Genomic DNA, 15,641 nt, shown 5'->3' with positions numbered 1-15,641 from the left:
TTTTAATCAGTCCATTGTTGTCATAAGGGCATTTAAAACAAAAAAATATTTGTCGAATTTTGTCAAGATAGTTTTATTTGACTTTATATTAAGGTCCAACTCTAATGTGCATAACCTAGCTTATGGAAATGTCAAAATTGAAAGAAGTCTTTCAAGTGCTTAAGAAAATCCGAAGAAACTTTTAGGTGACTATAATGTACTTAAGTTCATTTAAAACAATTTAGCGCCTTTTGCAAATTTATGTGCCACACATAATAAAAAATACGTATTTCATAATATTCTATCGAATTAGGTTAGGTTGATAGAAGGATGTATACTACATCAAATCCAAAGAAATATACCGAGGCCACAATCGGGCCTGTTATGCACTCTGTTTCGGCGTCAATCCGATATGGTTTAGTGTAAATGCACAAACAGAATAAAACACGAAGGATAATTATTAGTTTTGCAAAAGGACTAAATGACAAGTCATTAAGGACTTTCGTGGACTGTTTTTTCCAAATCAAAAATGAGCCATTATGGACCCGTTTGAGCCATGATGAGATTTTGTTTGAGCCATAATGAGACTCTGGTTGAGCCATTAAGAGACTCCGGTTCACTAAGGACTCCTGTTGAATAAAAAATAATTTAGGAAAAGGTTAGTAAAGTAAATTGATATTTAGGAATTCGAAACAAGTCTGCCATACAAAGCGATCAATAGTAAAATTACTTAAAAATTCTTTTTATATATAAATCTCGAATTATCTATATTTAAATATTACCTCGTAAAAGGTTACAATAAGTGTTTGCACGTAGTGCCTTGTAGACGAAATGAAAAATAATGATTTACAAACATTTTAAATTAGTAGCGGTTCTATTACAGATTGATAAACTAAGTAGTTCCTACATCATTTGGGTTCATTACGATTCCATGTTGGAATGTAGCTATTTTTAGTTGGGTTATGTCTTTCCTTCGTGGGAGATGAATTAATACTATTTACAGGACCGGTTAATATCCAACCAAATACGGTTTTTTGAGCCAATAATGATTCGAGTACCTTTTTCCTAATTCCGGATAAAATAAGCTAGGGATATACATCAGCTACTAATAATATTTCTACAGGTCTGCTTCCGAAAGGATTCGAATCTGCCAAATGAAGATTTGAAAATTTGTCGGCATTGACCGATACCGAAGGCGAAAGAGGTAAATTATGACTAAAATTATTAAAAATTTGAATCATTGTTTGGATGATGGGAAACTTTAGGCTTAGTCTTTGCTTCCAATTCATCAATCTTAATTTTTATCGACTTTTAACATCGTTTCAGCCACTTGAATATCATCTGCCGCTGACGCTGAGACGCTGAGTCTTCAGAAGATTCAAGATCGTCTGAACACTTATCGAAAGTAATTTTTACCTTTTCCTAAAACATCTTCAATTCACTTTCCAAAACTTCGAAGTAGTACACGAGATGTTCTTCCTCGCGTATATTATTAAAGTTTGCCTCAAATTTTATAACGGCGTCTAAAGCACGAGTAAAACGTTCGAGAGCTGTCAAAGGAATTTTTCACAATTTTAAGATCAGATTAATTCAGTAAAACAGTATAAAAATGGAAGCAGCGTTCAAATTCACAAAAAAATCGAATTTGTATTATAAATTTCTAAACTATTTTAAGTCAAATCGATCGACCGTAGGAAGAAGAATTTTATCTTTCACAACACAATAACTAATATTAAATTTGTCACTAATTATTTTGATCACTAAGTGTTTCACTAGAAAATTTACCCCAAAATAATTTTCATAAATTTTAATTATTTAAAATAATTTATTTATTTAAGTATTTGGCGAAAAAATGCAAATTTTAATTATCAATTATGGCTGTTGTTCAATGTAAACAAACGCAGCCTTGATTATAAAAATACCGATCACAATCTGTCAACATGTACTGTATAAAATATAATCGCGCAAGGATGTATTAAATAGGGATTAAAATTAATTCACAATAAATTATTGGCAGTAAAATTAATACACTTTTTCGACAATAGACACTTGTTGTTTTCTTTTGTTTTTTTCTTTATAACATACACACCTATATACATTCATATGGATGTATTTATATATGTATGTTTATGTACTTTTCCTTTTGACACAATCACTTTTATATCAATTTACTAACCTTTTAAAAAAGCAATCTTAAAAACTCTCCAAACAAAAGAGCACTTAAAATTCCTTGGCAAGGGGTCTTCCTTTCATATGCTGAAGAATGAACTTCTTCATGTTTTATACGCTTGATTAAGATCAATATGTGGAGATTATCCTCGATTCGAAGCAACAATTTAATTAATCCTGTTCGAAGGACCAATGTTTCAGTTAAAGCTCTCTTATATTTAATTCTATCTCCTGATATCGCTTAATTGGTGGTAAATATATTAAGCGCTATGGGCGCCATATTTATTTTAATCCAATTTACGCATTCCGTTATTGCTCGTACTTCTGCCTGGAAGCTGATGTTATAATTTGGTAAACGGTGGCACTTTTTCGCTTCTGGATCTTCAATATAGAACCCCAGTCCCACTTTATCCTATTATTTAGAACCATCCGTGTAACAAGGGATTCCTTCTTGCTCTAATGTTCCGCTTGACCAAGACATTCTATCTGGGATAAGCGTTTCAAAGTTTCCGACATATTCTGTGTCTGGTATACGATCAGGCACGTCCGATGATTGTGTATAACCAGTGTATAGCCAGTTCGCCTAAAGTAAAGAGCCGTTCGGCTGTAAGCGCCGCCTCATATCTTAAATATGTTTCAATGGGTGTAATACAGTCGCCGAAATAAAGATAGGTTCACATATTTCTCCGCATTTTTTTTCTAAGTGTAATCGACTTTTATCACATTTATATTTCCAGTGTATTCATACGTCAAATTTCTATAGATTTCGTTAAATTGTTTTTTTTTTTCTTTTTTTGCAATAATAAAAAATAAAAAGTTTACTATTTTTATAGAAAATTAGAGCGAAATAAATATAAGTTCAGTGATTATTCTAGACGATTCTGTATTGGAGTGCAGGTAAAATTATAGTTTTTCTGTGTTAAAAACTTTAGTTAGATTTCCACGTTTTTTTGAAATGGTATCGTGCAAAATCTTTATCAGCTGAAGAACGTGGAAAAATATCGGCTTATAAAGATCAAAATCTTTCAAAACGTCAAATTGCAAAAAAAGATTGGAAGATCTGTTAATGTTGTAAACAACTTTTTAAAATTAAAGGAAAATTATGGTACAAAGAAAAGTCCCGGCCCAAAACCAAAGCTGACTCAACGGCAAAAATCGATGATAATGCGAATGGCATCAAGGGAAAACTTATTTGCTCCAGAAATAAAAGCTCGTCTGAACCTCTCAGTGTGTACCAGAAGAGTTCAGCAAGTGTTGCGTAACTCAAAACGCTTTCAATATACAAAAAGGATGGCGCGCCCAGCACTTTCCAAAGAACATAAAGAAAAACGACTTTTGTGGGCAAAAAGTCATATGGATTTCGGCGATAAGTGGGAAAAAGTTTTATTTAGTGATGAGAAGAAATTTAACTTAGATGGTCCAGATGGTTTCCAGTATTACTGGCATGATTTACAAAAGGATAAAGAGGTTCGAATGAGTAGAAATTTTGATGGAGGATCTTTAATGATTTGGGGAGGCTTTTCCATCAAAAAAATTATATTGAAATGCTGGAAATTTCGTTAATTGAACACGGGGAAGATTTAATGGGTAATGAGTTCATTTTCCAACAAGATAATGCAGCCATACACACATCCCGTTGTACTAAAGAGTGGTTCAGATCAAAAAAATATTGAGGTTCTGGACTGGCCAGCCCGAAGTCCCGATTTAAACCCTATAGAAAATTCGTGGGGCATTCTGGCACGCAAAGTTTATGCTAATGGTAAACAATTTTCAGGAGTAAATGAATTGAAAGATGCAATTTGGGCAGAATGGGCAAATATTTCACCGGAAATTTAAAAAAAACTTGTAAATTCGATGAATAATCGCATTTTTGAAGTGATAAAAAATATAGGAGGAAACAGTAATTATTAATATTAAGGAAACTTTGTTTTTTTCGCGATATTAAAAGTGAACCTATCATTATTTCGCACTTAAATTTGATTTTTTTTTTACTTTTTTTCGTTTAAATTATAGTTTTATCTACTAATTTAATTAATTTTGTGTAAACATTGAATATAAATAAAACACATTAAATTTATAAAATATTTCTTTAATTTTGGGCACGAAAATTATTTTTTTTTTAAGTTTTACCTATGAACCTATCTTTATTTCGGCGACTGTATCTATAATAATAGTAATATAGATGGTCTTTTAGGATCGGTTATAACGTTTAATAAATAAATAAATAGATATCTGTAAGCGTCAGGAAAACACAATGTTTCAAGTTTTATTCAGAATTCATCATGATTTACAAAAATGTTCACTTAACAACTAAAACTTAAGTATTTTAAAGGAATACATGGCATCATTTATACCCAAGCAGCATGTACCCAGAACTCCCTGTAGTAGTTTGATATTGCACTTCTACACAAGTTATTTGGATCCTTTCCCTTTAAAAGTATTACGACATCATCTGCATAGCAGACAGGTCTAAGTTCTTTCTCGGTTAGGGTCCTTAAGAGGCTATTAATCGTGGTAACCCAGAGTAAAGGTTACAAAATGTAATCCTGTGGTATACCGTGAAACACCTTTTTCCTGATAGTTATATCGTACATCTCGCAGCTTATCCATCTATTCCTTAGCATGTGGCTGATCCACTTGCGGAGCACCTGGTCAACATAAAACTGGTATAGGTATTGGATAAAAGTATCAGTGTGCACGCTATTGAAGTCGCCTTCGATGTCAATACATATTCGTCAGTTTGCTATCAAAGGATGCACTTATGTAGTGGACAACTTCGTTTAAGGCGGTTTCCAGCGATAGTCCTTTTATATAAGCATGCTGCTTAAATTTTAGTTCTTTGTGGGGTATACTGCTTTTAACCATACTATCGACTATCCGTTCCAAGGTTTTAAGTAGGAAGGACGTGAGACTTATCGGACAATAAAACTTAGGTGTCTCATAGATAGGTCTCCCTGGCTTAGGTAAAAATATTACCTGCCATATGTGAATTTCAAGCATGCAGTAATTATCTGAGACGTATGTTCGGAAACCAGTGTTAGCATCCCTTCCTCCAATATTGGTTCATCTATGTTATTCGATATACCGGGTGGCAAATTGGAGTCCATTAAGATTTTCTTTTATCGAAATAAATTAATTTTACTTTTCCTTTTAATTGTTTGCTTTATTTTCTTTGTGTACAATAAACAAACAACTGATTCCGTATGGAATGTGCGGCCAATGTAGCTCTTTGCTAAGCAAATAAAATATGACGAAACTCTCTTAAGTACATTATAGTTTGTTACATTAGTTTTATATGCATTCGCACAAAGCTGACTTAAGCTAGTGTTTGAATGTTCAAGTTAGGCCTTTTAGCACCGTTAGCGGTTTACTTCCAACAAAGTTGCAATAATGTCAAATTTTATAATATTCCAACGTTGGTATAAAAAGTATTACAAAAAAGTAACACATCAATTCTTACTTAAACAGCGATTTTGAACATAATTGATTCCTAATACAAAAATATTGTGTATGACAAAATTCATCGAATTATCTTTAGAAGTTTCTGAGGAATATCCTCATATTTAATCATAACTTTTTACGATGTGAACTGATTTTGATGATTTTCGATGCTAAACTGCTTGTGACAACAATAAATATTTCCATTGAATTTGGTCTATTTCTTTAGCTTAGTTTTAACATAAGAGTTTTTAATCAGACAGACAGAAAGATAAACGGACATATCTAAATCGACTCAGAATTTCGTAAGGACTCAGAATATTTACACTTTGTTGGGTCTCTCATGAATATTTCTTAGTGTTAGACAAGGAATGACAAACATATATAAACCTTATAAGGGTTTAAAAGTCTTCGTAGGATATTAGCCTTTTTAGCCTTTTAACGCTTAGGCATGGCTTTTTATTTAGTTTACTTTTGCAAAAAATTGTTACAATTATTGCACAATAAACAAACTTATATTGTTATCAATATTATACAGGGACATTTGTATATTCAATGTCAAATCATAGCTCAATTTGACCAATTTTAAATGAGATTTTGGCTAAACACATATCACAGAATTATGTTAAAAATTGCATAACTTAATTGACTTTTAAAAAATTTGAATTTAGAACATTTTTTAACGAATTTGCACTCTTTTGAATGTCATTTTGCACTTTTTTCTGAAGGAGTTCTGGCAACAATGCATCATTCTGCAAGTAGTTTTCAAAGTTAGGGGTAGTGCACTAAATTTGTAGTTTCCACTAAATGTTGGTGATAGTGCAAAATTTTTCACTACCACTAATAGATATTTAGTAGCTAGTTGAAAAAGTACAGCCTCACTAAGCTATAGTGGTAGTGGTACAATATAGTTTTTCGCTAAAATTAATTTAGTGACAGTGAAAACGCTTTTTAATGCACTACCTCAAACTTTGCGAAAATCTCTTTTTGTTTAAACCAAAATATTACCTCGTAGTGCTTGTGTCGCAGACAAATTAAAAGTGATTTATAATGTCAAATGATCAAAAATGTGGCAATATTTAAACACCGTTAGCGGTTTACTCGTTAGAATCTTTCAACGAAATTGCAATAAAGAGAGGAGCTTTATAAGATTCTAACGTAAGGCATTTTATTATTTATAATGTGTTTCACTAATATTATTCATCAATATTTTTCAAAGTCTGCATTTCATGATGGGAAACAGCCAAATTGGTATCACGAAAAGTGTTTTTTTACTAAACACCATCCTGCATCTGCTGGAGACGTAGCAAATTTTGAAAATCTTCGATTTGAAGATCAAGAGAGGGTCAAAAAGGAAATAGGTAAGTTATGGCCAACATAAATAATTTCATACTTTTTATTTTCATGAAATTTATTCATGAAAGTGGTTTAACGATTACTTAGTTTATCGAATTCGGGTGAAAATAATATTAAAAGAGTATTAAATTTTATTATTATCCAGAATCTATTAAAAACTATGATTCAAAATCCAAATAGTCGGTGGGAATACAGTATTTTAAATATATCTTTTTTAAAACATATAATTTGGTTTGATTCTAATTTTACCGAAAAAAGTTTCTATAATACAGTAAAAATGGGTTAAAATAGTCACAATCTTCATGAACACATAAAAAAATATGTAATAGACTTCTTAACATTTATTACCATATTTTTATCATTAAATCATAAAGAAGTTGTTATTTAAACGTTTTTACGAATGGGTCTGACAAATCTTTCGTTAAACCGGGAAAGCAGTTTTTTTTTTTTATAAATCGTTGAGACAAAAATTTGCATTTACCTCATTAAGGGCGTGTTTCTTACTAATTAGTTAAACTTGCTGTTAGATTAAACACGCAATAAATTTAAGCGGACTTTAACCGATGATTGTGTTTTTTCACTTATGGATCTAGGATCAGTTAACTTAGTATTGCCAATTTTTTAGTCAAAACAATGAACAGCTGGTTTTTGTAAAATGTAAAATTTTAGAAAAAATTTAAATAAACATTTAAAACAGTAAATCGATGAAAGAAATAGAAAAATTACTATTTACTTAAAATATTGAGTCTTCTTCCGAATTCATTACTTTATGGTTTTTGTTAATTGTATGTGTTCTCACTTATAACTTAGGTTTAATTGGCCAATTACACTCAGTTAATCTAAGATAATAAGTAACTTTACTGATTACTGAAAAACACGAAACATATATTAAACCAGGTTTAACCAAAGAATGAAGATTATCTTTATCAGAAAAACCCGACCTAAGTAGCATAAGTTTTTACGTTGTTCCAAAGATGCTCCTAACGAGACAGCCTCTATGGCCAAGTAATCTACTCTCTCATTAAATTTAACTCCAACGTGGTTCGGAACCCAGACTATATGTACTTCTTTGATATGGGAATTAGCTATATATCTTACAATATCAGCGACTAGAAAATTTTTTGAAGAATTTTCCGTATATATGACAAGACGGTGGTGGTTATCCTCAATGACAGTAGTAACAGCATTTTGATGGCAATCAACTCTCCAGACAAAGATGAAAACTTTTGGGGTATACTATACAAAACGAAACGGTCGGTAAGAATATTCAGTACAGCACATCCAGTACCCGAATCCATAACAGGAGCATCTTTTGCAACTAAAGTGAAATGTCTCGATCTGAAAAAAAGAAGTTTATCTAATGAAGTTTTCAGATGGTTGAACTCCTATGCATTTGTTAGGGTTGCCGTAACAAATAATGATTTTGATAATCTTTTGATCATTCTTCAAAAGGATGAATTAAATCAAAAATATCCTTAAATTTACGATGTACAAAAGAGTAACTATTCACAGTATGAGATGGTGCCGACTTAATTCTATTAAGGACTGATTATAACACGCAAATTTAAGAAACTCCTTTGAGACGAGATAGGCCGATCTGAGGTGAGCCATGGGCTGATGTTGATCTTGCATACTCTATATAACTCCTAATAAAGGGACGATAAAATTTAAGATCATTTTCTGGTCTCAAACCTCCTTTAATGCTAGACAATCTTTTGTGAAGATTTGTGGCAGACAAAATATTCCTTATGGTCTGACCAACCATCCAAAGTAAGTTGCACATCAAAATTGGCACGTCTGTCAAAGAACATACATTTGGTTTTGGATGGATTGAAACTCAAATTGAGAGAAGAGCATATAGAACGAAACTGAGTTATCTTATTATTAAGATTATCAACAGCCGGATAGAAGTTTTATCAAATGAGAGAACCAAAAATCATCAGAATGAATGCTGGCCGTGTATAAATTAAAAATGATCTTAGGCAACTCTCTGAGGAAGGCCATTAAACAAACGGACGGACAAATTACCCATACCCAGTTCCATGTCAGAGAGAAAACATGAAATCCAATCAATTAAATCCAACGAAATACGAGAATGTTTCTCAGAGTGAAACATTCACACAATCGTAGGTACTACTTATATCAATAAATGCCACGAAAACTCTTAAACCCAAGGACTTGAGATGTGACACCCTAAAAAGAAACTCATTCAAACAAATAGTCGTAGACATTTTCCCCCTATAAGCAAAAGAACGTGGACAATTTAGGGTCTTACCGGCACCCTAAATTACCCACGGTCACAATCTATTTTTTTACCCTTCACCTTCGTGAGAAGGGTATACATAAGTTTGTCATTCCGTTTGTAATTTCTATAATATAATTTTCCGACCCTATAAAGTATATATTCTTGATCCTTATAGATAGCGGAGTCGATTAAGCCATTTCCGCCTGTCTGTCTGTCCGTCTGTCTGTTGAAATCAGTTTTTAGAGGACCCCAGATATCGGCGAGATACGAATCTTCAATAATTCTATTAGACATGCTTTCGAGAAGATCGCTATTTAAAATCAGCAAAATCGGTCGGTAAATAACGGAGATATGAGCAAAAATCCGAAACAACCTCTGAAAATTTCATCAAAAAATTGTTAAAAAAGCAACAAAAACACTGTATATAGAAAAAGATGTACACGTGTGTGTGTAGATGAATTTGGTTTTATTCAGCTGTGTATTTTTTGTATGTTTGAAATCTAAACATACAAAAAATACACAGCAATAAAATATGATTTGCATTTTTTGTTAAAATAAAATAATTTTCCCTTTTGTTTTGCAAATATATTTTTTAATGAATAGAAAAAAGTATTTAAAACGGTTTCAATTATATGAGAGTATATTGTGAGTTATTGTACAATAATTTTTATGCGAATAATGTAAGTTTGAAATTTAAAACTAACACAAATTTTTTCCAAGTGCTTTTTAAAACCATTTTTTTACGATAAACAAAAACAAAATCTACGTCTCGTCAATGTTTACCAGCAATGAATCAGAGGTCGAAGTCGACCGGCTTCGAGTCGGAGCTTAGCCGCCGCCGAACTATATTTAGTTGCTTGAACCGCCGCCGAAACATTCGGCTTAAATCGACTCAAATTTTTTTAATGTTTTTATTAACTAGATTGTAAGATCAATTATGTTTAAAATACACTATGGTGAAGGGTATATAAGATTCGGCACAGCAGCATATAGCACTCTTACTTGTTAACCATCATATTATGTAATTCTACAAAGACAGAGATGAGAGCAATAGGCCTGAAGTTCCTAACATCATCAAGAGAGGCCCGTTTTCGCGAGTCGAGAACATCACTGAACTCCTTAAAAGAAAAGGGCGTAGTATTGCCATCTGACAATCTAGAAAAAACTGATCGAACACTAGAAGGTAACTGATCGGCCCAGTAATTTAAACAGGAACCATTGTTGTCATTATCCCAATTCGAGGGTCCAGGCTTCAAAAGCATTAACAGTTTGCTCCAAATTGCTGGACCTAACAGTTGCAGTAGCAATTTCATTACCAAATGAATCCACAATGGAGATTACATCAGGTTGCAAATTCAAAGACGATAAATTTTCCAAAAGCTTATGCTTAGAAAGAAATTTTGCAGGCGCAACAGACACAGCACCGATCTCAATAATAATAGGAAAATGATGCGAACCTCCAGACGACATGGGACAAGTGCGCCATTTGATCGATAAAGAAGATTTTCTAGCAAAGGTCGTATCCAGAACTGATCCCCTAGCAAAAATCGTATTAGTTGGCTGAAGGGGTACAAAATTGGGCACTGGACTGGGAGGTGGAGGCCTCGGGTAAATTACACGATTATACCGTCGTTTAGTAAGAATCTTATTTACCTCGCTGTCCCTATCCTTCAGAGGAGTGGTCTTGGCAGCTGGAAGAGACATACTCATTGAAAATGTCAAAACGATTAGTAAAATAGGATTTCATAACCTCTGTCTTCGAGATGCATTTAATGGTCATTATCTTTAAAATATCATCCTCCTTGCGCCATTTGGGGCATAATTTTTTGTTGCGATTACAAATTTCTTTCAAACAATTTAGACATATTTTCTTGGACCGGCAGCCTTTAACAGTATGTTGGCGACCACAATTGCGACATTGTCTAAGTGGTGGGTAGTAGATATTAACCCTAACTTGAGTAAAATTCCCACAATTTCCAAATTTGTGTGGTGGTGGGTAGTAGATATTAACCTTAACTTGAGTGAAATCTAAAATAATATGCTCCAGGATGTTGCCAGAACAAAAACTTATCTTAACGGAAACACTTCACTGAAACTATGTTCACATCAGAATTTGCTGTATTACTTATGTACTCGTCCGACAAATCCAATGGAATACCATGAATTACGCCGTAGGAGTAAATAAAGGTGTCCGGGATGAAAGCCTTAAGACCCATGGAACTAAAATCTTTGCCAACAAACTCATTAGCACTAATAGCAGAATCAGACTTAATACGATACAATGTCCTACCTATGGAAAAAATTAGTCGAATGCCATCGACCTTTACTTTTCTAATCTTCTGATACAAAAAGAGTGAATTACGAATTTTCCCATTGTCAGGATCAACATTAGATGAATCGACCAAAGCCAGAAACTCAACTTCATGATCTTCAGGGTATAAATTTTTATTAGGAATATCAGTGACAGCGTCAACCTGTGATTTCTCATGCTGTATAGTAGTCACACTGTCAGCCTCACAAGAAACTTCGGGAACTACGGCCATTGACGTAGCCCTGGAAGATGCCATTCTCGATTTCAAATTCTCCAAAAATTGAGGTATCGCATTGTTCAAATCCGATAGAGACGAACTGAGCTCGGATACATCTGAAGCAACTGTTATTCTTTGCCAATGGAGTCGTAATGTCCGGGTTAGAATTAGTCCTCTTCACATTACCACGCGTTTTCTTCAAATGAGCCCTTAAGTTAGACAAAAAAATTTTCGAAGTCAGGCTGCGATGGTGTATGAGCAACAGGGGACAACGGCTAGTCGAGATTTTTCGAAAATATGAAAAGAAGTTCTTAACAGGAACAAAAAACAACCAGAACCTCACGCAAACTGCAATTTAAATCGGAATTCACAAACTTTTTATTTCCAAAATAAAAAAGTAAAATGATAGAATGATTCTACAATCAAATATAACTGACTTTTTAGACAGATAAAGGGCTGAATCAATTTTTCTGAAATTTTCAGCATCTTCCTGTATGTCTAGGAGGAACTATAGGCTACATTTTACTTCATAATTTCAAGTGGGCGTCGTGCCCACGACACGCCCTGAAAAAAATTATGTTTGTACACAGTATTTTTGTTATTCATATTATTAGTCAAAGTATAACAAGTAATTCGACTCTCATATACAGGAAATTACTCTCTCACATCTACGAGGATTTTACGCGAAAAAATCCGTAATTTTTTTAAATAATTTTATCCCATTTTTTACACAAAATTTTGTTTAATTTTCCTAAACTAGAAAAAATATTTTTTTATAATTATTGACATTTAATTTTTGTTGTTGTTGAATATTAATTTACAGAGTTTCAATTTTTGGTATTGAAAATTCAAACAAATTTAAAATTTTAACTTTTTTATAAAACTCTGAGTGCTTAGAATGCACCAATACATATACATTTTTGTTACTAACACATATTTAGAGTTAGGAACTTTTTCAGTAACACATGCTTAGAGTTAGGTACAGCTGTCAAAGAATCGGACTACTTGACTGTTGATGAAAGTATGCATATTTTGATGTTGATGTATGTATATAAGGAGTGAGATCGAAAAATTCTTAACATACATATATGTTTATAAAAAAGAAACCACTAAACTTACAATTTATTTTTTTTTATTTGATTCAAAATATTATTACAATTTACAAAAAAAAACAAAGGACCTATTTTATTTAATTGCATGTTCCTAAGTTCAATATCATAGAAAATTCAAAAAGTACCAGAAAATATTCCAGTACCAGTACCAGTGAAGTACGAAAAAGTACCAAAGGACCTTTTTTATTTAATTTCATGTTCCTAAGTTCAATATTATAGAAAATTCAAAAGAGTACCAGAAAATATTCCAGTACTAGTGAAGTACGAAAAAGTACCAAAGGACCTATTTTATTTAATTTCATGTTCCTAAGTTCAATATTATAGAAAATTCAAAAAGTACCAGAAAATATTCCAGTTTAAATTTTCATTCACTCAAGTCGCTGATTGCTTTTATAGATTCTAATTAGCTCCGGGCTCTACATGCTTAATTTCATGTTTCTAGGATCAAATATTATAAAAAAACACAAAAAGTACCTTTTGAAGAACGAAAAGTACCAAAAAGTGCCCTTTTATAGGTTCTCACTTAATCCAGGCTCTAAACGCTTAATTTCATGTTTCTAGGTTCAATATTCTAGAAAATTCAAAATGTACCTTTTAAAGAACGGAAAAGCACCAAAAAGTTCCCTTTTATAGGTCCTCACTTAATCCGGGCTCTACATGCTTAATTTCACGTTTCTAGGTTCAATATTATACAAAAATCCAAAAAGAACCTTTTGAAGAACGAAAAAAGTCCCCTTTTATATGTTCTCACTTAATCCAGGCTCTACATATTTAATTTCATGTTTCTAGGTTCAATATTATAAAAAAATCAAAAAGTACCTTTTGATGAACTAAAAGTCCCCTTTTATAAATTCTCATTTACTCCGGGCTCTACATGTTTAATTTCATGTATCTAGGTTAAATTTTATAGAAAACTCAAAAAGTACCTTTTGTAGAACGAAACAGTACCAAAAAGTCTCCTTTTATAGATTCTCAAATACTCCAGGCTCTACATGCTTAATTTCATGTTTCTAGGTTTAATATTATACAAAATTCCAAAAAGTACCTTTTGAAGAACGAAAAAGTACCAAAAAGTCCCCTTTTATAGATTCTCATTTACTCCGGGCTCTACATACTTAATTTAATGTTTCTAGGTTTAATTATAGGAAATTCAAAAAGTACCTTTTGAAGAACGAAAAAGTACCAAAGAGTCCCTTTTATAGGTTCTCACTTAATCCATCCTCTACATACTTAATTTCATTTTTCTAGGTTCAATATTATAGGAAATTCAAAAAGTACCTTTTGAAGAACGAAAAAGTATCAAAAAGTCCCTTTTATAGATTCTCATTTACTTCGTGCTCTACATGCTTAATTTCATGTTTCTAGGTTCAATATTATAGAAAATTCAAAAAGTACCAGTCGAAGTACGAAAAAGTACCAAAAAGTCCCCTTTTATAGATTTTCACTTACTCCGGGCTCTACATGCTTAATTTCATGCTTCTAGGTTTAATTTTAAAGAAAACTCAAGAAAATACCTGTGTAGAACGAAAAAGTACCAAAAAGTCTCTTTATTATTAATTTCATGTTTCGATTTCAATATCAAAGAAAACTCAAAAACTACCAGATGGAGAATGAAAAAGTACCAAAAAATATCACTTGGTACGGGTTTCCAAATAACACCTCATTAGCATATTTAGTGTTTCTAAATCTAAAAAATTTTATCTAAATTGGGATCATTGTGTTTGAATAAAATCAAATTTACAGTTTTTAACCCTTTTGGTACTTTTTTTCTACCCATTAACGAAATAAAAATTCTATTCCAAAATGTTGCAACATCGTAGTGGGAGCCCGTTATTACGTATTTATTATATGTATAAGTTAATAAACCAAAATCAATGTTTTATGAAAAAAGTACCAAAAATAGGTACAATTTTCACCCCTTAAACATCCGAATAACCAAAAAGTACTAAATTTATATTTTTATTTTTTCGTCAAGTTATGAAGGAGTCAAAAATATTGTTTGAATGTTCACTGGTTTAAAAGATACATGGGGTGCAAAAAAAGTACCAAAATACAGTTTTTACCCGTTTATTCCCTAAAGGGGCCGGAATTGAAAAAAGTACCAGACACCTTATTTTTTAAATGAACGACGATAAGCTTTAAACTATTTTTGTATCTTTTCTAGTTTAGGAGATATGAGGTTACCCGTATTTACCGTTTTTACCCCCTAAACATTCGAATTTCCAAAAAACCCGTCTTAGTGGATCTATTTGGTGGGAGACCAACCCCCTGTCCAAATTTCAGCTCTTTAGCTTTAACCGTTTAGGCTGTGCGATGATGAATCAGTCAATCAGTCAGTCAGTAACGTTAGAATTTTATATATATATATATATATATATATATAGATTGTTATAGGTAAAATTTGAATATGAAAACAGTCTTAGTGCATTAGTTAAATTATTCGAAATTCGACTAATTCTTATAATGAAGGAACGTTCAAATATTGACATATGTATACGAGGTATATCAATTTGGCTATTACGAGTTGAATTAAGAAATGGAAAACTATTAACAAGAGAAGGAGGTTGTCCATTTTTCATAACTTTGAAAAATTTAAGCAGAATAAACTTCAAGACAATAGTTTACTTTCGACATAAGTAAGGAATGCGCTAATTTATGTCTAATATGAAAAGGTGTGTATGATTTTAGGGCATACAATCTTCTTAGTGTGAAACTGATTCCATTTAAAACTGAATCAACATGACCATTAAATCTAAGATAGTTATAAATAATAACATCAAGACATTAAATTACATCAACATGTTGGATGTTTAT

At 32.2% G+C, this 15,641-nt stretch overlaps 1 protein-coding gene across 2 annotated transcripts in view; it reads left to right on the top strand.

The window, feature by feature from the left end:
* LOC111684926 (poly [ADP-ribose] polymerase) overlaps positions 1-15,641 on the top strand; it is a 32,599-nt gene that overhangs the window by 1,258 nt on the left and 15,700 nt on the right. The window contains exon 2 of one of the 2 annotated variants that reach the window (XM_023447157.2): positions 6,806-6,947. The exons of the other annotated variant lie outside the window; for it this stretch is intronic. Within the exon in view, the coding sequence (XP_023302925.2) occupies positions 6,806-6,947 (142 nt within the window). The remainder of the gene's footprint in view (positions 1-6,805; positions 6,948-15,641) is intronic. 2 annotated transcript variants of the gene reach the window in all.

The sequence above is a fragment of the Lucilia cuprina genome, chromosome 4, assembly GCF_022045245.1.
Source record: "Lucilia cuprina isolate Lc7/37 chromosome 4, ASM2204524v1, whole genome shotgun sequence".
Lineage (NCBI taxonomy): Eukaryota > Metazoa > Arthropoda > Insecta > Diptera > Calliphoridae > Lucilia > Lucilia cuprina.
The sequence above is the reverse complement of the archived record's forward strand: the minus strand, read 5'-3'. Positions and strand labels throughout refer to the sequence as shown.